At 45.3% G+C, this 23,856-nt stretch overlaps 1 protein-coding gene across 1 annotated transcript in view; it reads right to left on the bottom strand.

Moving 5' to 3' along the window:
- blvra (biliverdin reductase A) overlaps positions 1–23,856 on the bottom strand; it is a 73,783-nt gene that overhangs the window by 6,844 nt on the left and 43,083 nt on the right. Inside the window, exon 6 of the mRNA XM_083653898.1 lies at positions 5,706–5,874. Coding sequence (XP_083510024.1) covers positions 5,706–5,874 — 169 coding nt within the window. The remainder of the gene's footprint in view (positions 1–5,705; positions 5,875–23,856) is intronic.

Here is a 23,856-nt window from a genome sequence, read left to right as displayed (position 1 = left end):
GCAGCCGGAGTGCAGCGCCCGGGGACCAACTCCAGTTATTTTGCCAGTGCCTTGGTCAGGGGCACTGACAGGAGTATTAAGTTAACCCTAACATACATGTCTTTAGGTGGTGGGAGGAAACCACACAGAAAGGACCTGGGACGGACCGGGGTTCGAACCCGGGACCTTCTTGCTGTGAGGCAACAGTACTAACCACTGAACCACCGTGCTGTCCTTTTTCATTCGTTTGTTCATTGGTTCTGTGTCATCTGGATTAATGCTCGGTGGTATGTTCATCTGCTTCTAAAGGTCTACTCAGAAAATTACAAGTAGCGATCAAGGCAGCCAGACTGGTCCTGGACTGCTCCCCTAGATCTAGCGTAGCTGATATGCATGGACGTCTCACATGGCTTAGTGTTGAGGAAAGACTATCGGCCAACATACTTATATATTGTCATAGAGTTATTCAAACTGAGACTCCTACATTTCTTTTCAACAACATCATTTATAGTTCAAATATTCATACACACTCCACCAGAGGGACGAATGGTGGACAGATTACTTTACTCCGACCAAAATCCAACTACATGATAAAAGCTGTGGGATCATGGGCCCCATCTTCCCAGTGGCCTTAGGCGCAACGACTAGCGTTAAACGCAAAAAAAACGCACCTTGCGCCTGCCTCGGGAAGATAGCAACATGGTTTTAGGCCCCGAAATGCGGTTTACGCCGAAGAGGCGTGGCGCAGTGCCAGAATAGGCCAGAATGGGCATTTTGGCCTTAAATACCGGCCTAACGATATCTTCCCCCCTGGCATTAATTTAGCGCTTAGCGCTTTTCAAAACCAGGCCTTATTCAGTGCGCCGGTTATATTAGGCTACTGTGCGTAATTGCGCGGAGCTCTCCTCTGCCATCTCACTCTCTCTCCCCCTCATTCTCTCTCACTCCCTCTCTCTCGTGCAGACAGGCACAATGACTGATGAAAAAAAAGTTGTTATACCGTAGTTTTGAGCCCCTGTCATTCAGAGGCTGTTGCATCATCCTACCTGTGCGCTCCCGCTACCAAAGCCACACATGTGAAATCTCCCAGCATGCATTGAGGCTAATACATTTCGACAATAAATAGCAACCAAATCAGCCTAAATAGACTAAGTGGTAGATATAAATAATATGTATGTTAACACAAGATGCAATTTTGGAACATTTCAATATTGGACAAAATAAAACATAAAAATGAAAACACAACCCTATGTGAAACATATATGTAATCCAGGTGGTATATATATCCCTAGCAAAGGTACCGTGATATAGATGAGTGATAGCGTGATGTCCGCTGAGCGGACTCCGCTCCAATAAGACTTGGCTTACTTCACATGTAGCCTACTTTTACAATAAAAACACATTTATGCAATGACTTTACATAATGTATGCTATATTTATGTGCATCATTTAGCCTGTGCAGCAGGTCGTCTAAAAGTTATAAAACTACCTGCCCTGAATGAGCCGATTGGGGGTGCTTGTTCACTATTGTGAAAGTTATGTTTACAACATAACGATCATGGAATTGGATGCATATCAGGAATGTCACCGATAGTTAACGTTCTATATTGTAGGCTACAGGGAGACCGCATCAGCCCTGCTGAACAGATCTGTATTTGCCTGGCTGTAGGTTGAATTGTTTTATTCAGGCTATGATCTATGATGTGCTGAGATATCCAAATTGGCATGAAGAGATGACAGCATGCAGCCAAAACCCGGACATGGATCGAGTGGATCGGAGCTTCGAAAGGAAGAATGTCCTTGAGTAACTGCAGTTCACCAATGTGCAGGTTGTGCATCATTTTACGCTTAAATTGCGTGGTTATAATGCTTAAGGCCGCATGTAGCGCCGACCACCTATCCAGTGGGCTGGTCCACGCCCACTAATCTGCGCTGCGCCTGGCACTAACTGCAGTTTTTAGGCCGTTGCAATGATAGAGGGCATTGTGTCTTGGAACTATCTCCCAGGTAATATTTGTTCCATCAAAGGAAGGGCATGTTTTAAAAGGATGCTCAGGTCCCACTTACACTCACACTGTCCTGACACTGTTTGTCACATCTCTTTTCCTTTCTATGTTTGTTTTGTAGAGCAGTGGTTCCCAAAGTGGGGGTTGGGACCCCCCGGGGGGTCATGGGACACCACTGGGTGGGTCATGAGATGATTTCCAGAATGTGTGAAATTGGCCTAAAGAATGTGTGAACTACAAAATGTGTGAAATACATTTTTTTTTTTTTTTAAGTACATATTTTAACCATAATCGTTACGTTTAGTTTGTTTTGCACACACATGTTTGTATGCTTCAACCACCTCCAGGAATAGTGGGGGTTGCGAGCCTCTGGCACCGTTATTTTGGGGGTCACAGACTGAAAAGTTTGGGACCCCTTGTTGTAGAGCAGGGGCACTCAATTAAAATTCAAAGAGGTCCAGATAGAGAAAGTCCGGAACATTGTAACGTAGCTTGCGTTATGATTCAGTGCCATTGAGCTCAATGATTAAAGTAGCCTAATGGTACAATGTCTGTATGTAGTCAACGACTGACTGTTAAATCAAAATAAACAACAATGTTTATTTACAGTTTTCATATTTAACTGGATTAATTATAAATAACTAGGTTACACTAATAATAAATACATTGTTCTTTTCTCATTTCAATTAAAATAATGGCTGCATTTAAAAAATAACATACAACAGAGTGCTTTGGAAAAATGTGTATCTTAAAATGAAGTGCTTTAATTCTAGAAAAATAAGTTCCCGCTTTTCTTAACTCCATTTCACATTTTATCAGTCTCAGGCTCTCAGCCAACAAACCTCCTTTTCTCTTGATAGAAGTTAGCCCCCACTCTGTCTGTCTGTCTGTCTGTCTGTCTGTCTGTCTGTCTGTCTTTCTTTCTATCTATTGATCGTTCGCAATGCAAACATTACATGTCGTTGGGCAGTGAATGTGTGTGTGGCCTCAGTCTGGATTTGAGTGTGTGTGTTTGCTCATGTGTGGCGCTTCCATAGACAGCTGGTCAGGATCGCATCATACTTCACGAGACATGCTGGTTTTGAACTGCTCGTGAGACCAATGAATGAACATGAGTCTGCCTGCTCTGGATTAAAACGAAAGCTTTGTTTTCGCGGTCTACTCGTTTCTTTTGAGCACGCGATGTGAAATTACTCCTATCTCTCCCATTTTCTCAGAGTCTCGCCTCTCCTCCGTCCGTGTGTCAACTCTCCCGCAGCAGCAGCAGCACAGCCTAGGGAAGTAACAGGCAGAATCGATTCGCTTGTTGATTGGCTGAGTAGCAACACGTGTGATGATTTACAGCGCATGCACTGGTCTGTGAGCTTCCTGGCAGATAAAGCAGTACCGTAAAGGCTAGAAAAGCATGTGCCGGTTAAAATAGAAACGCTCCGTGAAAATGTGACTATTCAATGATTTGTAGGTTATAGGGCTCGGTCCGGAAAGGACGGCGTCTGGGTCCGGTTGCGGACCGGAGTCCGGGCTTTGAGGATCGCTGTTGTAGAGTATAGAGAGATGTACTGACTGTATTTTAATATTTGGGTCCATTGGCCAACTAGAGCTGACCATGCTAAATTGTCCGTTTTGGTTTAGATTTGCTTTTTATTGTTTCTTTTTGTTCTTTTCTTTTCCTTTCTGTTTTTGTATTTCACTTTATTACTTGTCATGTAATGTGTATTGTTGTCTTGGACCCCAGGAAGACTAGCTGTCGTCTAGGCGTCAGCTAATGGGGATGCTTTTAATAAACAAATAAACCAAAACATGCGTGTACCAGCTAAGTTCCCTGGACCCCTCTGTATTTGTAGGAAGTGACCTGCTTGATGTCATGGCCATGTATGGCAACCGTGCTGAGATCCCGAATTGATCTGAGATCCGCCAGAATTTCCTCAGTTTTACATACATTATCTGCAGGTGATGCTCATCACACCAGTCCACAAACCTGTCCACTCCAGGTGTATGGCTACTGATGTTGGAATTGCTTGTGAGTAGACTGAGGACAAGAGTGTCATCAGAGAATTTCACCAAAAAAATGGTTGGGTTGGGAGCTGATACAGTCATTTGTTTACAGCAGTGATTACCAAACTACCACTAGTGGGCCGTGGAGGTACTGCAGGTGGGCCACGAGTGGTCTGCCAACACTCCCGATTTGCACGGGCAATCAAATGGCTGTAGCAGGGTCATTTCTAAAGCTACAGTGGAGATCCTGTTATCAGAAGAAACTAGAAGACCTAAGGCATCCATTGATATAATATATACAGTATATATACATAATGCTAGCTTGTTGGGAAGGGGGCTAAATAATGCTCCAAACATAGGTTACATTTTGGCAAGGGGAAACGATTTCAAAGGGGTCCCTTGACCTCTCAGCTCAATTTATTTGAATGAAAATTGGTTCAATGTGTACCCACGAGTCTCCCCTTTACAGATAAGGTAGCATTTTTCACAGCTTAGCATTAATAGCTTGTGGATTGATTTCTTGTTGTTGCTCATCACATTTTGTCTCAACAAATGTGTTATGCATGCAAATACTTCTGATGAAAATGTTTTGGGTATTTTGCCGAAATGTTTTTGGATGTGGATGGATTATTAATTTCCCTTATGCCCAAGTTCACATGCTCTGTTAAAATATATATATATATAAAAAAAAAACATATAGGGAAATCCATCATCTTAGTCTTGTGTGTTAATCAGAGTTGTGATTAAAGGGTTGGGTGGGCGTCGGAAGATTTTCAGATTTCAAAGTGGGCCGTGGCATTCTTAAGTTTGGGAACCCCTGGTATACAGAGTAAACAGGAAGGATGGACTGACAGATCCTTGGGGGGCCCCGGTACTGCTTACTGCTGTATCAGAAAGTCCTGAATTAAATTTAACTTGTTGTGGCCTATTTGACAAAAAAGAATAGTACCACTTGATTTTAAAAAATATTCACATTTAAATATTCACAAAAAATATTCACATTTTAAGAAGGATGTCTGGATGAATTGTATTAAAAGCAAACTAAAATCAATAAAAAGCAGTCTGGCATATGCAACAGGACTCTCTATAGGTGCTTCAGAATAAACTGCAATAATGTGGAGATGGCATCGCTCATGCTGTAGTCTCTGAAGCCAGACTGTCTCTTCTACATTCTGCGAATGTGTCATTAACAGTCTGTACTTCAGACACACATAGCCTGGTCAAAGGAAGTTGGGGGGAAAACGCTTCTGACCAGAGGAAGTTCGAATCGATGCAGGTGATTGGAGAAATACAAGCATTCGTATTTCTCCAAGAACCTGCTTTTGGGCGGGACATCCCCCTATCATCGCTCATTATTTTCCCAGAGTTTCCCTTTCTGTTTTGACCAAGTTTTCCCAGCTCGAAGTACAGACGTTTAGGCGGAACCATTTGAAAATTGCGAGAGCCAACTGCCTGTTTTAAGAGACTACTCGTGCTGTGATTTCTTGTATAAGCAAATTTGTACTGGTCTAGAGATAGCTCCACCTCCTTACATAGCTCCTCTGTTATGATCCTCTCCAGTGATTTAATTGCATTGGCACTGGCAGCTGCTAACTGAAGCGATCTTGTTCAGTACTTCTCCAATTTCAAACATTCAAAAAGATTCTGCTCAAGTTAGTTATAGGTTGAAAAATACCTAAATTAGTAAACATGCTTGCATGCCCACACAGACAGACTGTCTCTTACCTGTTGTCAACGGTTAGCAGCTTTGCAGTCATCTTGCTATACTTATCATTGGAGTGCTCCTCCATGGTTGCGGTGGTTACTGACAGGTCACCGAACAAATCAACCAACCAGGTTAGGCGAGAAATGCCACTGAACGCTAGGAAACCAAATCCAGGCTTCAGAGCGCCACCTAGAAAACACACACACACAGCTATTATTAGATGTTATGATCAATTTAGAAAAACGGGAAGTCTGTACATTTCCCAAGTTAACAGACCCACTGCAACATAAACAATAAGCATGCCTCTGACGATGTGCACAGCACGGGTCACAGCAGCGTAACTTCACAAGCAACCTCCATCATCACCTGCAATACAAATCAAAACCAATCCTCAAATGTTGAGTAGCACAAATCTAAAACCTTGCCATCATTGCAACAGTCCACAGTCCATTTCTCAGAGTCCATTTCTCTGAGTTTTGGGAGTGACTCCTTAACTCATTCATGGCCAGTTTAGGACTGCCAATATTTAGCACAGGCCAAAGATTTTCATAATTGTTGGTCATCTTTCAAGACCCACAGTAAATTATCTATTAGCACGAAAGTGATTTGCAATACCTCAAAATGAAGATGTACGTCTCTGGGTTCACCAGGAAAAAAAAAGTGAGCTTTTAGCATGTTCTGTACTCTACTTATAGCCATTTATATACACCCTGTTTTCACCAAAAAGGTCTCTCTGAGAAGACAAACAGGAGAAAAGGCAATTTTTGTAAAAGACACAATCTCAGGCAGAACTCGCTCTCAATTCTTTTATTTTGAACTGTATTGACATCAGACATGTAAATATTATTCGTTATGACACAAATGACAAAAATAAATAAATATATATATATATATATATACATGAAGTGCTTTTTTTACATTCAACAATACAGTTTACTCAGTGTGAGTGAGTGTGCAGACAGACACACAGACACACAGACAGACAGACAGACAGACAGACAGACAGACAGACACACACACACACACACACAGAGAGTTCTGTCCACAGCTGCTGCTGGATCGCACCTCTTCCCAGGGAACACTACTGATCGCCCCGCAAATTAGCATAGGAGGGGAACTGGTCTGAGATCAGCGTCTGCATCTATTTCCTCCTCTCGTTCGGGCTGGGACGAATGCTGCGACACAGGAACGGGGTCGGCTTGGCTTTGGGACCAGGCGCTGGAACCGGATCGATCATGTTGGTTTGACTACCGCGAACAATTCAATCCAGGTTCGCCCTGCAGCAGAGGCGACCAGCGCAGCGCGCCGAGGGGTGTTTCAATGGCGTTTCTCCTCTATGCAACAGGCAGCGTTTCTCCGTTTTCTCCTCCTCTTCCATTTCAAAACAACAGCTGCGGTATGTGTTTGATAACGTCTTAACGTCTTGTCGGCTTGCCTTTGAGGCTAGGGACCTGATAACATGTCACAGGTTGGGGAAGTCTTTGAACTACGCGCTGTACTAATGAAAAACAAAAACACGTCAAACACGTCATTGGCCCTCTGGGCTATTCCTGATAACACGTCAAAGACGTCTTTGGCCATGAATGAGTTAATGATAAAACATCCAAAAGCCACAAAGAAATAACAGAGGCCATAACTCGTTATTTGGCTAAAGACATGATGCATATAAACAGTGGTTTCTTAGTCTGATAAACAAATTAGACCGACGATACCAGATTCCATCACGGATTTTTTTTCCCCAAGTCACCTTTCCAAAAATCCAGTGGAATGACAGAGCCCTACATCAGTCTCACTGAACACTTCCTGGATGAAAACAGTGTCTGGGGGTTTGGTAGGGCCATATGATTTCTGCAATGCCAAAATAACGGACGGAATCATGGAAGTTGGTAATAAAAATGGAATCAACTGTAAAACATGGAATATTGCAGAATTTTCCATCATTTCGCTGAAAGGCCTAATTCTCAAAATCAAAATCGAATTATTGTAGTAACCCAGCAAACATTTCAATGTCTAATCAACGTTGGGTGCAGTGGGTTAACGTCACTTTGATAGGCTGATTTGAAAGTTTGGTAACACCCATGTCTATAACGCATTATGAACATACTTATAATGCATTATAATCTGCTTATAGCACTGTATAACTATAGCCATAAGCACTCATAATGTTCATAAGGCTTTATAACTATAATCATAACACATTATACAGCATTTTAACACATTGAGTGCCACAGCGCTTCAGTAAAATTGTCTGGAGCCTGTGCCAGATTCACTTCCATTCAGTTGAAAACAGCTATAGAATTTTTTCTATTAGGGCTATATTGACAGGGCTGGACTCAAATGAAACATTGGACACTCCTGCTTCTTCCAAAGAAGAAATTTTGTTTCTAGACAGTTCCATTATGAAATGACAGCCTCTGAAAGAAGAGCACTTTCAAGGGTTTTCTGCTTTTTTTTTTTTACTTTTCAAGATAAAGTCACTTTATGAATACTTTTTGCACTCTAATTTCAAGCACATTCACTGACTCTGGCTGGTGTTTTCTGATGTGGTGGCGTGGTGTGGTTCTGTGCAGCCTGCGTGCCCCACCCCCCTCTCCCCTCCTCCCCCCCCCTGAGCTGCGGGCTCCTCCCCACACGCACACAGTCTGTTTTCTCAGGCTCCGTTTTTGCCCCGGGCGCATCCCAGCGCAACAAGGAAATGCCAAACGGGAGTTACGGGACTGAAGGAAAAGGTTTGGCCGTTCGGCTTCGGGTGCTGGCTTTCTGGCAGGGAATCGTGTGGAGAAACTATATGCAGACAGATACATGTAGACAGAAGCAGAAGAGCTCAGTTGTGGGCGCGGATGCAGCCAACTGTCAGCTGCAGACAGAGCAATCTATATAGCTCTGGCTGCAGCATGCATCGGTTTCCCCTTTGATCACGGCTTTTTCTGCTTTCTCCTGCACAAAGTAAAGGATCTGAGGTGGGTGGCGCAGCTCCCGTGTAGATGTTTAAGGTGGCGCCGTGTGATCCCTTGAAGGGATTCATGCTCACTGGCTGGGTACGACCTTAAACAGCAGAATTATGGAATAATATGAATTATGATTTTAGGATGTGCACAGACGTCCTTGGCACTCCTCGTTACTTTTTTTTAGGACGTGCACAGACGTCCTTGGCACTCAATGTGTTAATGACATATGTCAAGTTAGTATTATAATCTATCTATAAATTTGGCAATGTGGACTCTGTGTCTCTGTTTCTTTGTTTCAAGAATTTTGTCCGGCCACAGCTATGCTGTTTTACGTGGGATCGGGCTGAAACTTTCAGGGGTGACCTGACAGAGCCGGATATTTTAATTAGGGCAGATTAATTGCCCTAATCTGGCATGCCAAGCTGCGTATGTGAGCTGCAGGGCCAGCTCGGCGAGCTGCAGGGCTGGTGAGCCCACGTGGCGGGCGAGCCTAGAAATCGAGCACGCGTAGCTCGTGAGATGCCTAGTAAAGTGGTTCTCAAATCCTTGAGGGGGTTCCAGGGGGTCCCCAGCCAAAAGGGGAATAATTTATTTTTGCTATAATTCCATTCATAAGTAACACAATGACTATTTTTGTCATGGTGTATTATAATTCTCATACTTATAATAATACATTATAATCAGTTTTATAATACATTATAATCACTGTTATAATGCATTATAATGCATGTATTTATAATAACTAGGGCTGTGCCGATTCACTTATCTCCCGATTCGATACTATCACGATACTTGGGTGCCGATTCGATATATATTGCAAAGTATTGCGATTCTACGATTATTGCGATTCGATATTACGATTTATTGCGATTTTTGTTTCTTTTTTTCTTTTCTTTTTTCAGTTTGTCTGCTTTTTTACTCTAGAACATGGGAAAAGTTGAATCATACACTTCTAGAGACTGTATATTATATCATGAGTAGGGCTGGGCGATATAGTTAAAAAGTATATTGATATAACATCTTTTATATCAGTCGATATCGATAATTATTGATAATTTTAATTACCCGTTTTTATTAATAAAAAACATGAGAAGAAAAAGGTTGCATTTAGCCACTTTATTTTGAACCACCTTATTTTCAAGGCACACAGGTAGGTCTAATATGTCACACACACACATACATGCTCTGAGTGCAACTGCAAGCAGTAATTTACAGACATGGTGACGTTTTACTTTGTTGACAGCCTAGCGTTGCCAGCCTTCTAAAAAAAACGTTTGGTAACGTGTATTTCAGGGTTGTAGGGTTAACGTTAGGTGAATCAGAGGTGTGGAAAAGCCTGGGTTTTGCTTTGACTTGCTTAACTACAAATATGCCATAGGCTTATGTAGGGCTGGAGGGCGACCATGCTGGGGACCGCGCACCATTGGTTGGGAGAGAGAAAGCCTTGCCTCGCTGAAAATGCGGTAGGCTACATTTCTCCATATCAGTTTTATATACCCATCAAGACTCCGCCCAAGCAGAAGACATAAAGTCATAAGCTGTGTGCTTAATAGATGACACAATGAGTTATTCCTGTCCCAAAGTACAAGTAAAACCTTTCCAACAGTTCAACTTTGTCTCTGCTCACAGAGGTGAATTGAGCTGCGGATGTCCCGCATTCCGTAAAGTAACCTTGCAGACGTCCGTATTTGTGAAATTGGTGTCTTAACATTAACGTTAATTTTCCGGGTGCTTATTAACTCATTGAGTGCCAGCCACTTTTGGAGAACGGAAGCTCCCAGTGCCAGAGTTTCAGAGCGTTTTCAGTGATTTCTCGAGGCCCACAGAATATTGTGTGATATTACTATGTAAACACCGAACACGCACAAAGAACGAGGAGACTCTCTTCTATCATCTGCAAAAAAAAGTTTATTGATCCCATTTTCCGTTCTTTAGTTATGAGCCAGAGAAGATAGGCTGTTTTGAGCAAAAAGACAGGTTTCAAATTATAAGCTGAGATATTCAGCCTTTTGTGAAATGAAGCATTTCAAGCACATTCACTGACTCTAGCTAATATTTTCTGATGTAGTGACGTGGTGTAGTTCTGTGGCGCCTGCGTGCCCCACCCCCCTCTCCCCCCCTCAGCTGCAAACCCCCCCAGCGCGACAAGGAAATGCCAAACGGGACTGCAGGGAAAGGTTTGGCCCTTCGGCGTCGGGTGCTGCCTTTCTGGCGGGTAATCGTGTGGAGAAACTATATGCAGACAGACAGACAGAGGCAGAGGAGCTCAGTTGTGGGCGCGGATTGACTGATGTTCGCAGCCAACTTCAGCTGCAGACAGAGCAATCTATATGGCTCTGGCTGCAGCATGCATCGGTTTCTCTTTGATCACGGCTTTTTCCTGCAGTTTTCCGGACCTTTCTGTAATCTGGAGAGCACTGTCGCCACCTAATGAGTCCGTAAAATAGGTTATACACCTTCAATAGCTCTCATATTTGTACAGGAGATGCCTGATGCTTTGATCCACGTCCCACCGTCAAAAAACGCAATTGACGAACATACTCGTCCTTGGCACTCTACGTTACTAAACGAAATGACGAACATACTCGTCCATGGCACTCAATGAGTTAATAGAACACATGTTAACACGTTACGTTAACACGAATTGAAACTCACCCACATCGAATTCTTTGTAACGCCGGGTGAGATCAAACGAGTCTCCAGGGGCTCATTAGAGAGGCGTTCAGGTAAACACAAGAAAATAAATTATAATAAGATTAGCTAAGTAAAACAGTAAATTGGCCTAACAAAATAATTATTAAAACAGGCAGGTGACCAATAATAAATTAAATTCAGTGCACATTCAATAATAGCAAGACGGCTAATAATGGAGTAATGCGTGGAGCAAGTTATTGTTGAGTCTAATTAATTCTGTTCTGTTTCAGTGCATATCGTCTACAAATGTTGCTGTGAGAGCTGGCTATGGAGAGCTAAATATACTGTGTTTGTTATCAGTATAAATGCAGATTGGAGCCAAAAATTGACCGTGTGCATGTCATACTTAACACAACGCAAGAGAGAGGGAGTACAACACTGCTACACAACCAGTGGCCATATCTTGGGCCGATTTTATGAAGCTAACCCAGAAATTGTATTCTGTCGAATGGCCAGGGGGCCGCCACGTGCCGGTCCAGAAGGAAAGCATCTAACATTGGACTCAATGGGAAAATTACCCGACTTCTCTCTCGGTCTATGTCTTAAATAACTACTTTCTAAATTAGTTTATGGTCTGAATCAACAATTTCAAGTCTTTTTCATGCTCTCATGTTCTCCGTTATGGCATTTCAATCATGAGAGATTAGAAGAGAGTACAATAAATGTTGGGGTAGTCCTACAAAAATTGACCCCCTATAAAACCATCCATTACGCCTGAAGGCGTAATGGCATGGCATGGGCGCAGCCACCCGCAACGCCCTGTGATGAACACGTCACGCACGTCGCGCCATCTTGCCATACCGTCACTCAAAAGCATCCAGTAGCCCACTGTTCTGAAGAAGCAGCGAAGCTAAATGTGTGAGATTCCTTGTTCTCACTCGTAAAACCTGGGTTGTAGGACAACCCCAAAGTTTTACTTCATTTCGAACTTCGGAATCTCACACTATGCCATCTATCCACCCAAACTCGCTGCAAGGAAGCACCTCGTGCGACCAGGGCTGTAGTGGTGGCTAAACGCACATAAACGCAGTTTAGGTACCTTTTTCAATGCTCTGCAGAGTTTAGGCACCTTTTAAGATAGTTTACTCACATTTTAAATAGTTTATGCACTTATTATTGCACGAGTTTTAAAAAGTTTGAGTAAACTCCGTTGATGCGGAGACCACCAAAAGAAAAGAAAAAAGATGACACATGGCACTGACCAGGAGCTCCGCGAACCGTAGCCTACTACTTGTGGTGCGCTCCGCAGGAAAGGTACACGGCCCCGCGGTCATGTTGGTGCCTTTCTCGAGCTGCGCTTGCCTGGCCAGACAGCGCTCCCCTCAAACAACTTGACAGTGCCATTGTGCCAGCGATGCGCAATGCGCATTTGGAGACACGCATTTGGAGACCAGCTGAACGTAGGTTGGTTAAAAATGTGTCAGGAGTGGGGAAAATCATATAGGCCAGTTTTACAACTGAAGAGTTGGCCTTCTCTCCCACGCCTTATGTGTGTGGGGGCAGGGGCCGGGGTGGGGGGCATCGGTGCTCACCATCACTGGTCGAGGGCTGCCGGTAGGTTAGAATAGCTTAGGTAGGCGATAGATTAGCTACAGCCTAACTTTAGGCTGTAGACCTGTTATAGTGTTCAGGCTAAAATCAGACTAGAGCAGAATAGGACAGGCCAGACTAGGCTGTAGATTAGCTAGATCCCCTGTGTCCTAGTTAGTTCTGGTTAATGTCTAGAGTAGTCAGTTGTCTGATCTTCTCCCCCCCCCCTCTCTTTCTCTTTCCGCCTTCCCCTGCTCCTTCCCCACTTCCCCCTTCCTGTTCTCTCCTCTCCCACATTTCCTATTCCCCCCCACCTCCTCTCTTTCCATGCGCTCTCCTCCCCCACATCCCACCGCTCTCCCCCTCCCTTCTCCTGCCTCTCTCCTCTTTCTCCCCTCCCCTGCTCCTTCCCCTCCTCCTCTCATCCCCAATTTTCCCCATTCCCTGCCACTTCCTGCTCTCTCCTCTCTCACATTCCCCCTGCTCTCCCTCCCCTGCACCCTCCCACCTCTCCTTCTCCGTTCTCTCCTCCCCCACATTTCCCATTCTCTCCCCACCTCCTCCCTCTCCCTGTTCTCTCCTCCCCCACATCCCCCCGCTCTCCCTCCTTCCTCCCCTCTCCTGCTCTCTCCTCTTTCCCCCTTCCCCCACTATTCTAAAGCATAGTACCCATTCTACTCCATAGCATTGCACCCATTCTATCCTCTCCCACTATTCTGCCACTATTTTAAAGCATGCCACCCATTCTACCCTAAAGCGAGGCACCCATAAGCTCTATATGTGAACATGTGTTTATTTGGCAAAGGGATTCACTACTAAAGGCTTGCAGCAAATTAAGTTAAGCATAGTTTGGTTGCAAATAAATCGACATATGTCCGTTTTGACCCCCCCCCCCTCCACTTTTCTAAAGCATGGCATCCATTCCATTTTAAAGCATAGCACCCATTCTCTTTCTTTCCCCCTTCCACTGCTACTTTCCCCCTCTCCTTCTCCGTTCTCTCCTCCCCCACATTTCCCATTCTCTCCCCATCTCCTCCCTCTCCCTGCTCTCTTCTCCCGCACATCCCCCCGCTCTCCCTCCCCTCTCCTGCTCTCTCCTCTTTCCCCCTTCCCCTGCTCCTATACTCTCCAACTTTTCCCATTCCCTCCCCACCCCATCACTCTCTCACATTCCCCCTGCTCTCCTCCCTTCTCCTGCTCTATCCTATATTTCTATATTTTCTATATTTCTCTATCAATTGTTCAATGTGTTATCTTTATTCTGTAATTTGCTACTGTTGTGTCAGCTAGAATTATTTTCTGTGAAGCCCTCTGGGACATGCTTGTGAATTAGGGCTATACAAATAAACTTGACTTGACTTGAAGAGTGAATCACTGGTGTAAGAGACATGATTGATTTCCCTCTGTCTCTGATCAAGTGAAGTTTGTAACATTAGGTGCAACTTGAATAGTCCAGGTGCTACTGTATAAAGCCAATACGACCATGTTGAAAACTATCTAGAAACATACTGGTGTTTGTAATGCCGAGATCTGTACCCCTGGCCTGGCTGCCGGCAAATTCACAAAATGTTTTATTATTCGCGAAACGCCAGAGGGCGAACTACGGCATGCAGGTGATCTTCTTCTCCACGCAATTAAGACAACGTGACAATTTCTGAGCAGAAGAAGCAGAATGGACATTCGTCAGTTTTTCACAAATAACCTGAAAAAACGAAGAATAGGGGCTGCAAATGGTAAATTGCTTGTTAAATCAGTTAGTCAGATTATGCCTGACATTATTGTTGTCAGGCATAATAGGTTGTCGAAAGACCATTTAAAAGCATGTGAAGATGTGAACTTGTGATGAAGCGTTGTAAAAAACAACATGAGCTGTTGTAACAACCTCCACAAGGCTGCAAAACATAATTAAACTTAAATTCAACGAATGTTCGATAAATACATTTTATATTGATTGTTTAGGCCTAATTATTTGTAAAGTCACAACACATTAGAGATGTGTGTAGTTCTTCATAGATTTAGCCTCTTCATTTTGCTCTCAAATGCACCTAGGTTGATGAATTTTACTTTAAAATGTACAACATTTTCTTCCGGGGGAGAATGCCCACGGACCCCCCTTGAGAGTCCAAGGCCCATCCCATAGCCAGCTACTTTTCCTATCTGGCTGGCTACTCAGAAATGTGGGGAACCCCCTGATATACCTTATAAGGCTATATGATTCAGATTAAGTTGTCTCCTTTGTCTTGTATATCGGTCACGGAAGCTTATAGTTTATCCGCCGTTATAACACTGCCGGTGCCGCGAGAGAAAGCTGCCTCAAAAGTATAGTTTACCCACTTTTTTTTTTACCACTACAGCACTGCGTGCGACAGAGTATGCCAAAGCAATGGCCTCCACTATCCAGTGCGACAAGCGCTCCTTGGACAGTGCTCCACCCAGGGCCCGTGGCCCAAAGTAAACCAGCAACTGGTTACAGGTGCACAGCATGCGTGTCCTGCCCACGTAGGCCAGGATCGCCCGCACCGGGCAAAGCGTGTTCAAGCGTCGCTCTTCCTCCGAAGTGAAAGGAGGGGGACAAAGGCCACAACCATAAATCTGAAGCTGGCGTTGATATTCTTAGGCTGGTAGGTGGGGTTAGGCCGAAGCGTAACCCTTCGCTCGTCATCAGCAAATACCAAGCAAGACTGTTGGACCGACAGGGCAATCAAGTCGCCAACCCAAACAGCGCAGTCTTCAAGGACAGGACCTTTAGGTCCACAGTTTCCAAGGGCTCGAACGGGGGACCCGAGAGACCCTCCAACACCGTGACCAAGTCCCACTTAGGGAAGACATTGCATACCCGTGGTCGCAGTCTGCAACCAAAAGGAGGATCCTCATCAGTTTCCCTTCGATCTCCATGTAACAGGCCGATATGGCCGCTACATAGACCTTAAGGGACTGAGGGGACTGGCCCGCATCATACAGGCTCTGCAGGAAACAGAGGATGGGCTGAACGCCACAACTCACTGGATCCTCGTTACGATCCGCACACCAATGGGAGAAGACTTGTAAGCCTTGTAAGACTTGTAAGACTTGTAAGACTTGTACCTTGTAAGACTTGTAAGACACTTGTAAGCTTACTGAGAGCGTGTGGACGTAGCCCTCGTGCTCTGGATCGTGTGCACCACGCTCATGACACCCTTGAGCTAACAGGTGCTCCCATTCAGGGACCAAACTGCCAACTTCCATCCGGAAAGGGCGGGGTGGAATATTTTGCCCTTCGCTCGCAACAGGAGGTCCTTCCGGCATGGTAGCAGCCACCCTACCGACAGCAAGATGAGGTCCGCAAACAGATCTGCTGCGGACACTGCGGCGCCACCAGGATGAGTCGCAGGCCCTGCTCCCTCACTCTGTCCAGGACAGACTGGATCAGGGGGAGGGGGGAACGCGTAAGGCTCTCCCTGGGCAACACATGTGATAACATATTAGATATTTTCATGTGAAAAGACGTTATTTTTTGTTGTTGTCATACCTGACAGTTTCGACTGCTATGCTTCCTGCAGCCTTCTTCAGAGACGTCACGTGATGTTGCTGTGACGTATATATGGATGGTTTATGTGGGTTTGGCCATCCCACCTACATAGGTGGGATGACCATGTCCCCTGCTGGCCGGTATTTTATGGAGGACTGCATCCCAGGTATGCGAGAGCATGTAGGCCCCCTCGTCCCGGTTTACAGTCGTGTGGGCACGCTTCCGGATCTCTAGTGCCTCCCTGATCCAACGGTGGTATTTGTTGTTTTCCGATCGAATGACCTTGGCCTTCTCCCAGTCCATGATGTGGTTTTCCCTTTTGCAGTGATCCGAGATGGCTGACTTCAGATTCTCCTGCTCCGCTTTTTGTTTGATTGCACGTGTGTGCGCTCCAGATGTTTCCTTTTCACATTCTTTCTGGTGTTCCTTCTTTCGTGTGCCAAATGCTCTACCTGTTTCTCCGATGTAAGTTTTATTGCATGAGAGGCATGGGATTTCATAGATCACGTCACACTTCCTCTCGGGGTCGATACGGTTCACATGAAAATATCTAATACTGTAAAACTAAGTCAGACGTCATGAACCTTTTTGGATTACATGTGATAACGCATAGTGGCCTAAGGGAGGGTTGTCGTTTTCGACAGAGAACCACAGGGGGCATTGAGTTGCGAGCTGCGATGCGAAGAGATCGACGCGGGCGTGGCCGAATCTGGCCCAAATCTGCTCCACCACTTGGGGGTGTAGCTGCCACTCAGTCTGCTGGGGGTTGCCCCGCGACAGCAAGTCCGCCCCGAAGCTGAAGTTCAGTCGGCCGGGTAAGTGCGCCGCTGACAAGGAGCGCAGGCGGGAGTGCGTCCAGAGGTGTATCTCTGCCGCTACTTGGTTCAAGGTTCTCGACCGTACACCGCCCTGCTTGTTCAAGTAGGCGATGGCGGCTATGTTGTCCGAGCGAATCAAGACGTGGTGCCCACGTATCTGATGCCGGAAGTGGCGTAGAGCTAGGCGAACAGCTTCCAGCTCTAGCATGTTTATGTGGCGAAGCTCCTGGGCTTCCCACCGGCCATTTGCCGAGAGGCCATCGCACACCGAGCCCCAACCCGGGGGCCCTGGAACAATGGTGCCAGGACAACCACCTCTCTCTGAACGTCTCCAAGACCAAGGAGATCATTGTAGACTACAGGAGGGGGGGGGGGGCACACACCCCCCAATCACCATCAACGGCACAGTGGTGGAAAGGGTGGACAGCTTCAAGTACCTGGGAGTCAACATCCACCAGGACCTGACTTGGGCCGGCCACACCGCCACTGTTGTCAAAAAGGCCCAACAGCGAATACATGGACTCAGGCGCCTGAAGAAATTTGGGCTAAGGCCAGAAATCCTTACGGACTTCTACAGAGGCACCATTGAAAGCCTGCTGACTGGCTGCTTCACCACCTGGTACGGGAACTGCACCACCATGGACCGCAGGGCGCTACGGAGAGTGAGACGCGCGGCCCAGCACGTAACAGGATGTGAGTTGCCAGATCTGCATGAACTGTATAAACAGCGGTGCCTCAGGAGGTCCCTGAAGATCATCAAAGACACAAACCATCCCCACAACAGCCTGTTCTCCCTGCTACCCTCAGGGAGAAGATACAGGGTTCCAAAAGCACGCACAAATCGCTTGAGGAACAGTTTCTTCCCGCAGGCCACGAGACTCCTTAACATACACAAATAGTGTAGTAGCCGTACTGTACCGTACTGTAGCTGCTACCATTACGTATGTCTAATGTTAATTGTATGTTTAATAAGGAATATGCTATTTGCACCTATATGTCAGATACGCCGAATTTAAAATGTTTAAGCACGGCTAAAGTATGCACAGGACATGTGCACCTATGTGCAGTGAATATGCCACTGTCTCTGACTTGTCTTATCACTATACTGCCTTATTGCTTGTTGTGTCTCTTGTTGTTTTTGCACTCATATGCCTACATTTGTACTATGTTGTAAACGGAGTCCACAGCACAATAATTTCACACGTGATACTTGTACCATGGAGTGACAATAAAAATCTTGAATCTCTTGAATCTTGAATCTTGAATCTTGAACCCCACAGAGGCGTCGGTGCGAATGACACGCCTGAGTGGAATGGGTCCCACTCGCACGCCCGTGGAGAGCCAGCGAGGGTCCGTCCTCACGCGCAGCTACCGTTGGGCCGCATCCGTCAAAGTATGAGACTGTAATCCATTACCTGGAAGACAATAGGCTAGGAGAGGGGACTAACAAGTCAACTCCAAAACACACCAGAAGCCAGAAATGGTGGAAGGTTGGGCTTGGGGCTAACAACTCTAAACCGTAAAAAAAACAAGACCTAAAAAATAAAAAGCACTTTTCCAGCATACGCCAAAGAAGCGCCAGAAGTCAGGATGAATTGGCAAGACTTTGAAGGCACTGGTTATATCTGCTTTGGAGAGCCATGCTCCGCATCCTGCTAGGCGGATGAGGGTGATGGCATGGTTAATAGTTGCGTATTGCATTGAGAAATCTGGACTAGAAATGACGCTGTTGATGCTCGGAGTGAAAGAGCCATGTGGGGAAGACAGGTCAATGATAAGCCTCTTTTTTCCAGAATACTTCCGAGTGGCGACACCGATTGGGCTGATGCAAAACACTGGGAAATAAGGATTGTCAAATGGGCCTATCATAAATCCTTCCTTGACTTCCTTAGCCAATAGGGTGGCTGTGTCTGGTTCTGCGAGGGCAGATTGGAGGTTGTGACAGATATGAGAATTTGCGGGACATACTTCTATGCCTGGATGGAAAACATTGATGAGGAATTGAACAAACTCTTTATCTGGATGATTTTGTAGAGCGGTAGCGAGCGCATTTACCTTGATTGGTGTGTCAAGGTGGCGTGCTAGTCAGCTGTCTGTGGGTGTAGCTGCAGGTGTAGGTGCGGTTGGATTGTGGGGGCAGATGGACCTGGCATGTGAGCCACCACAGAAGGAGCAGACGTGCAGGAGGCGGCAGCTCAACATCTTGCAGCCTAGGTGATTGAAATTGTTACACACCATCCTGCCTCCCTGATAGAGGATGGGCCTTTGCCGTGTATCAACTCCCTTAGGCATGGGGACATTGACTTTAGGGTGCATGTCTATGGGTTTAGGAATGATGGAAGGTGGGGGTGCGGCGGATGACACACTAAATACTGGTGCATTGCGAGTGAAAGAGGGACGTGAATGAGGTGGTGGGGCGCTGATTGTGCATGCTGTGGCGGGTGGGAAGGGGCTCCGCATAACTCGCAAGATAGAGATGTGCGGGCTGCAAATATGCGGCAGTACAGATCGGAGTTGAGGGCCGCCAGTATGTACCTTGGTTGAATTGTTGTATGCGTCCAGCAGCCTGACTCACAAAGTGAACATAGATAAGCATAAAGAGTAAGCATAAAGACCAGTACCTCCAAGGGAGGGGGGATAAACCAGTTCGAAAAAAAGGAAAGTTGAGGCTGATAAGCCTGTGGCGGGGCTCCTTGAGCTGTTGCGATGTTGGCTGAGAAGGAAAAGGGTGGAGCAGAAGCCATATTGCTTTGATTGACTGAAGGAAGGGTAGAGGAAGGGATGATATGATGGTAGGATGCGAGTGTACAGGGATTTTGTGCAGCCTGTGAATACATGGGAAGAGGGTATGCTGAGGTCAGCTGAGAGAGGTTGGAACCAGAAGGAGCAGGCACCGGGCATGTGAAATGCTTGTATTTATGTCCTGTAAATAGCTTATTTTCCGACACGCAGTGGCTCATATGCTTATTATATCATAGAGACAACAATAACATTTGTGATATATTTACCTTGGTGCTGCTGGTAGCCTCCTGAAAAAGAGAGCATTGCTCTCAGTGAGACTCCCCCCGTATAAAAAAAGAAAAGAAAAAAGAAAAAAGAAAGAAAAAAAAAGAAAGCCTGCTCCGTTTGCTGTATGTCACATTGGTAGATCGGAGCTCCCCCCAGTATCCCCCGCTGCTGCTTGTAATCCATATAATGTTATTCCATACGGGTGGCCATCGAATTCAAATTAATCATCTATACTCTCGAAAACAGATAAATATCAGCAGTGTTTACCATGCTAAACTACATAACAGCTAACGCTACATAGTAGTCAACTCTGCAAGTCATGACCCGGATGTGCTTGACACGACCCTTGACGTCAAAGGGTCTTGTTTGCACTTTACCGTCACATTCCTGTCCTTTCGTGAAACAAATTTGAAGTATGTGCATAATAATCCACGCGTCAAAAGTTGTAGACCATGCGTTGCCATTTTTCCCTGCATCTGACTGCCTCAACTCCTATGAAAGGTGCGGATTGACTGGAGGGACGAACGAACGAATCGTCACTCCTCATGCCTAAACCTAAACCAATCGTCACTCCTCTCAATCACAGACCATCCATTCTAGTGTAGGCTCTCGGTTTATCTGTTGTATTGGTAATGTCTGGATCGAGGCACCAAAAAGACGTGTATTTCCAGTCAGTTGTTGTGTTGCGCAATGAAATGCAGGAAAGCACGTTTGATGTTTTCTCCATAATCCTGCAGATTCAATCCTGATCCTGCTGAAAATTGAAGAAGTTATCTAACGCAAGTAACAACTTAAAGTGTAACTAACCCCCAATACACTTTTTTTCAGCTTTTAACCAGACTTTAACCAGTTAACTTTTGCAGTAGCTAGGCCTAGGTTACTGGCTATATCCCCGGCGCACTGAATGAGGCCTGGTTTTTAGAAAAGTGTTGACCGCAAAATTAACGCCCATTGGGAAGATCGCTTTAGGCTGGTATTTAAGGCCGAAACGCCCATTCTGGCCTATTCTTGCACTGCGCCATGCCTCTTCAGCGTAAAGCGCATTTCGGGGCGTAAAAACATGACGGTATCTTCCCGACAGCCCAAACTGACACGGGACGATAGCGGTAGGCAGGCGTAAAGCGTGTTTTTTGCGTTTAAGGCCAGTTTAGCGCCTAAGGCCACTTTAAGGCCAGTGGCAAAATAGAGCCCATACTGTGAAGTGCGTTGAGTGGTGAGATATAAATCCACTTAATTTACCATTTGACGAAGACCTGGTGGGGTCTTCGTCAACCACGTTATCAGCTAGCTAGCTAACCTCTCAGCCATCGTGCTAGCTAAACTCTCAGCCATCATGCTAGCTAACCTCTCAGCCATCGTGCTAGCTAACCTGTCAGCCATCATGCTAGCTAAGCTCTCAGCCATCGTGCTAGCTAACCTGTCAGCCATCATGCCAACTAACCTGTCAGCCATCGTGCTAGCTAACCTGTCAGCCATCATGCTAGCTAACCTGTCAGCCATCATGCTAGCTAACCTGTCAGCCATTGTGCTAGCTAACCTCTCAGCCATCGTGCTAGCTAAACTCTCAGCCATCGTGCAAGCTAACCTCATCCATGGTGCTAGCTACTGTAACCTCTCAGCCATTGCGCTAGCTAACCTCTCAACCATTGTGCTAGCTAACCTCTCCGCCATCGTGCTAGTTAATCTCTCAGTCATCGTACTAGCTGGGTCATTCTATGAGACGAGTGCCGTTTCCACTTTGAAATCTCAAAAAATGTCATCAAGAGCAAACTTTCTTTTTAACTCATTGAGTGCCAATGACGACTAAAGTCGTCAATTCAAAAAGTAACGTTCAGTGCCAATGACGACTAAAGTCGTCAATTGCGTTTTTTGACGGTGGGACGTGGATCAAAGCCTCGTGCATCTCCTGTAAAAATATTGTAGCTATTGAAGGTGTATAACCTATTTTACGGACCCATTAGGTGGCGACAGTGCTCTCCAGATTAGAGAAAGTTGAGGAAAAAAAAGCAGAAAAAGCCCCGTGATGAAAGAGAAACCGATACATCAGCCAGAGCGGCACAGATTGCTCTGGCTGCCTGGAGCCAACGTTAGCTGCGAACAGCAGTCAATCCGCTCCCACAAATGTCTCTGTCTCTGCTGCATAGCTTCTCGACACGATTAGCCGCCAGAAAATAAAACCAAAGCCAAACCATTCTCATGAGAATGGTTTGGCTTTTCAGTGTCGCGCTGGGAGCCGGCGCACAAGGCTGAGCGCTCCGAAAATAGACTGGGTGCAGCGCACTTTGAAACGCGCAGCAGAAAGCCTATAATCGGACGCAGCTTCATCCCAGCTCACAACCGAAACCCCAGAAACGCAGACGAACGCGAGCCCCATCCAGACTCCCCCGACGAGCGGCCGCCATCTGAACGTGGATCCGTGAGGCAGCAGAGCCTGCCATAGCAGCAGAGACTCGCCTGACACACGCAGCAGCCAGCACAGCGAGCAGAGCCACCAGAGACACTCCCACGGAGGAGTTTGGAGTTGAGGGGTGTGTGGGTGCTGTTTATTGAAGGAAATTACTGTTCAGATGTTTCAGGTCAGAAAATATTAGTTTCAGAGTCAGTGATTTGCTTGAAATGCTTCATTTCACAAAAGGCTCAATATCTCAGCTTCTAGATGGAAACGCATGTTTTTGCTGTTTTTGACCTATCTTCTCCGGCTGATAACTAAAGAACGGAAAATGATATCAATAAACTTTTTTTTGCTGCTGATACAATAGAGTCTCATCGTTCTTTGTGCGTGTTCGGTGTTTACATAGTAATATCACACAATATTCTGTGGGCCTCGAGAAATCACTGAAAACGCTCTGAAACTCTGGCACTGGGAGCGTCCGTTCTCCAAAAGTGGCTGGCACTCAATGAGTTAAATGCACAACATGAAAGGACATGTGTTGACCATCCAAGAAAAATATTTTCCCAACTAGGGCATAAAATCCTTAAAATCCGTAATATTATCCCATTCGTGTCACAATAAAACATGACGGGCTATGTGACGGGGTGGTAAAGTTCCTCACGTTACAGCCACATTTTTTTTCTATCTATTTTGCGTTACGGGGTGGGTGGGTTGAGCATGACGAACCCTGTCTAACATGAAAAAGCAACAAATAAACTATCTAAAATAATATCATAACTTGACTCTTTTAGTTCCTGGCTGCTCCAAAGGCTTAAAATGATGTCACTTACTCTTTGTGATGTCACTTAAAGCAACAGTACATTATTTACAGTATAGACAAGAACAAGCTAGTGTGACGGGGTGGTAAGTGAAACTGTGGACACACAAATATATATATTTTTTTTTACAAATTTTTAATTTAATTATCTTATGTAAACAAAGAGACATATGTACTAATGAAAATAATTTAAAGTTTGATAAAATATAAGATTTATTTTGTGATATTTCAGATGTAAATGTTGGTTGGTCAGTACGGACAGGGTGAAAAATGGCCATGTACTAATGAAAAATGATTAAAAAATAGTATGTCACTCTTTAAGAATAGTATTTTCTCATATACCATGTTAACAAGAACACTTAAATTAATAGATTGAAGCTTTGGAAACACTCTTTGGCATATTTTTTGTGCTATATGCACCTCATCAAACGTACCGGAAACAAAAGGGACTTGTC

This window comes from Poromitra crassiceps, assembly GCF_964638095.1.
Source record: "Poromitra crassiceps genome assembly, chromosome: 17".
Lineage (NCBI taxonomy): Eukaryota > Metazoa > Chordata > Actinopteri > Beryciformes > Melamphaidae > Poromitra > Poromitra crassiceps.
This window is presented reverse-complemented; position numbering and strand designations above follow the sequence as displayed.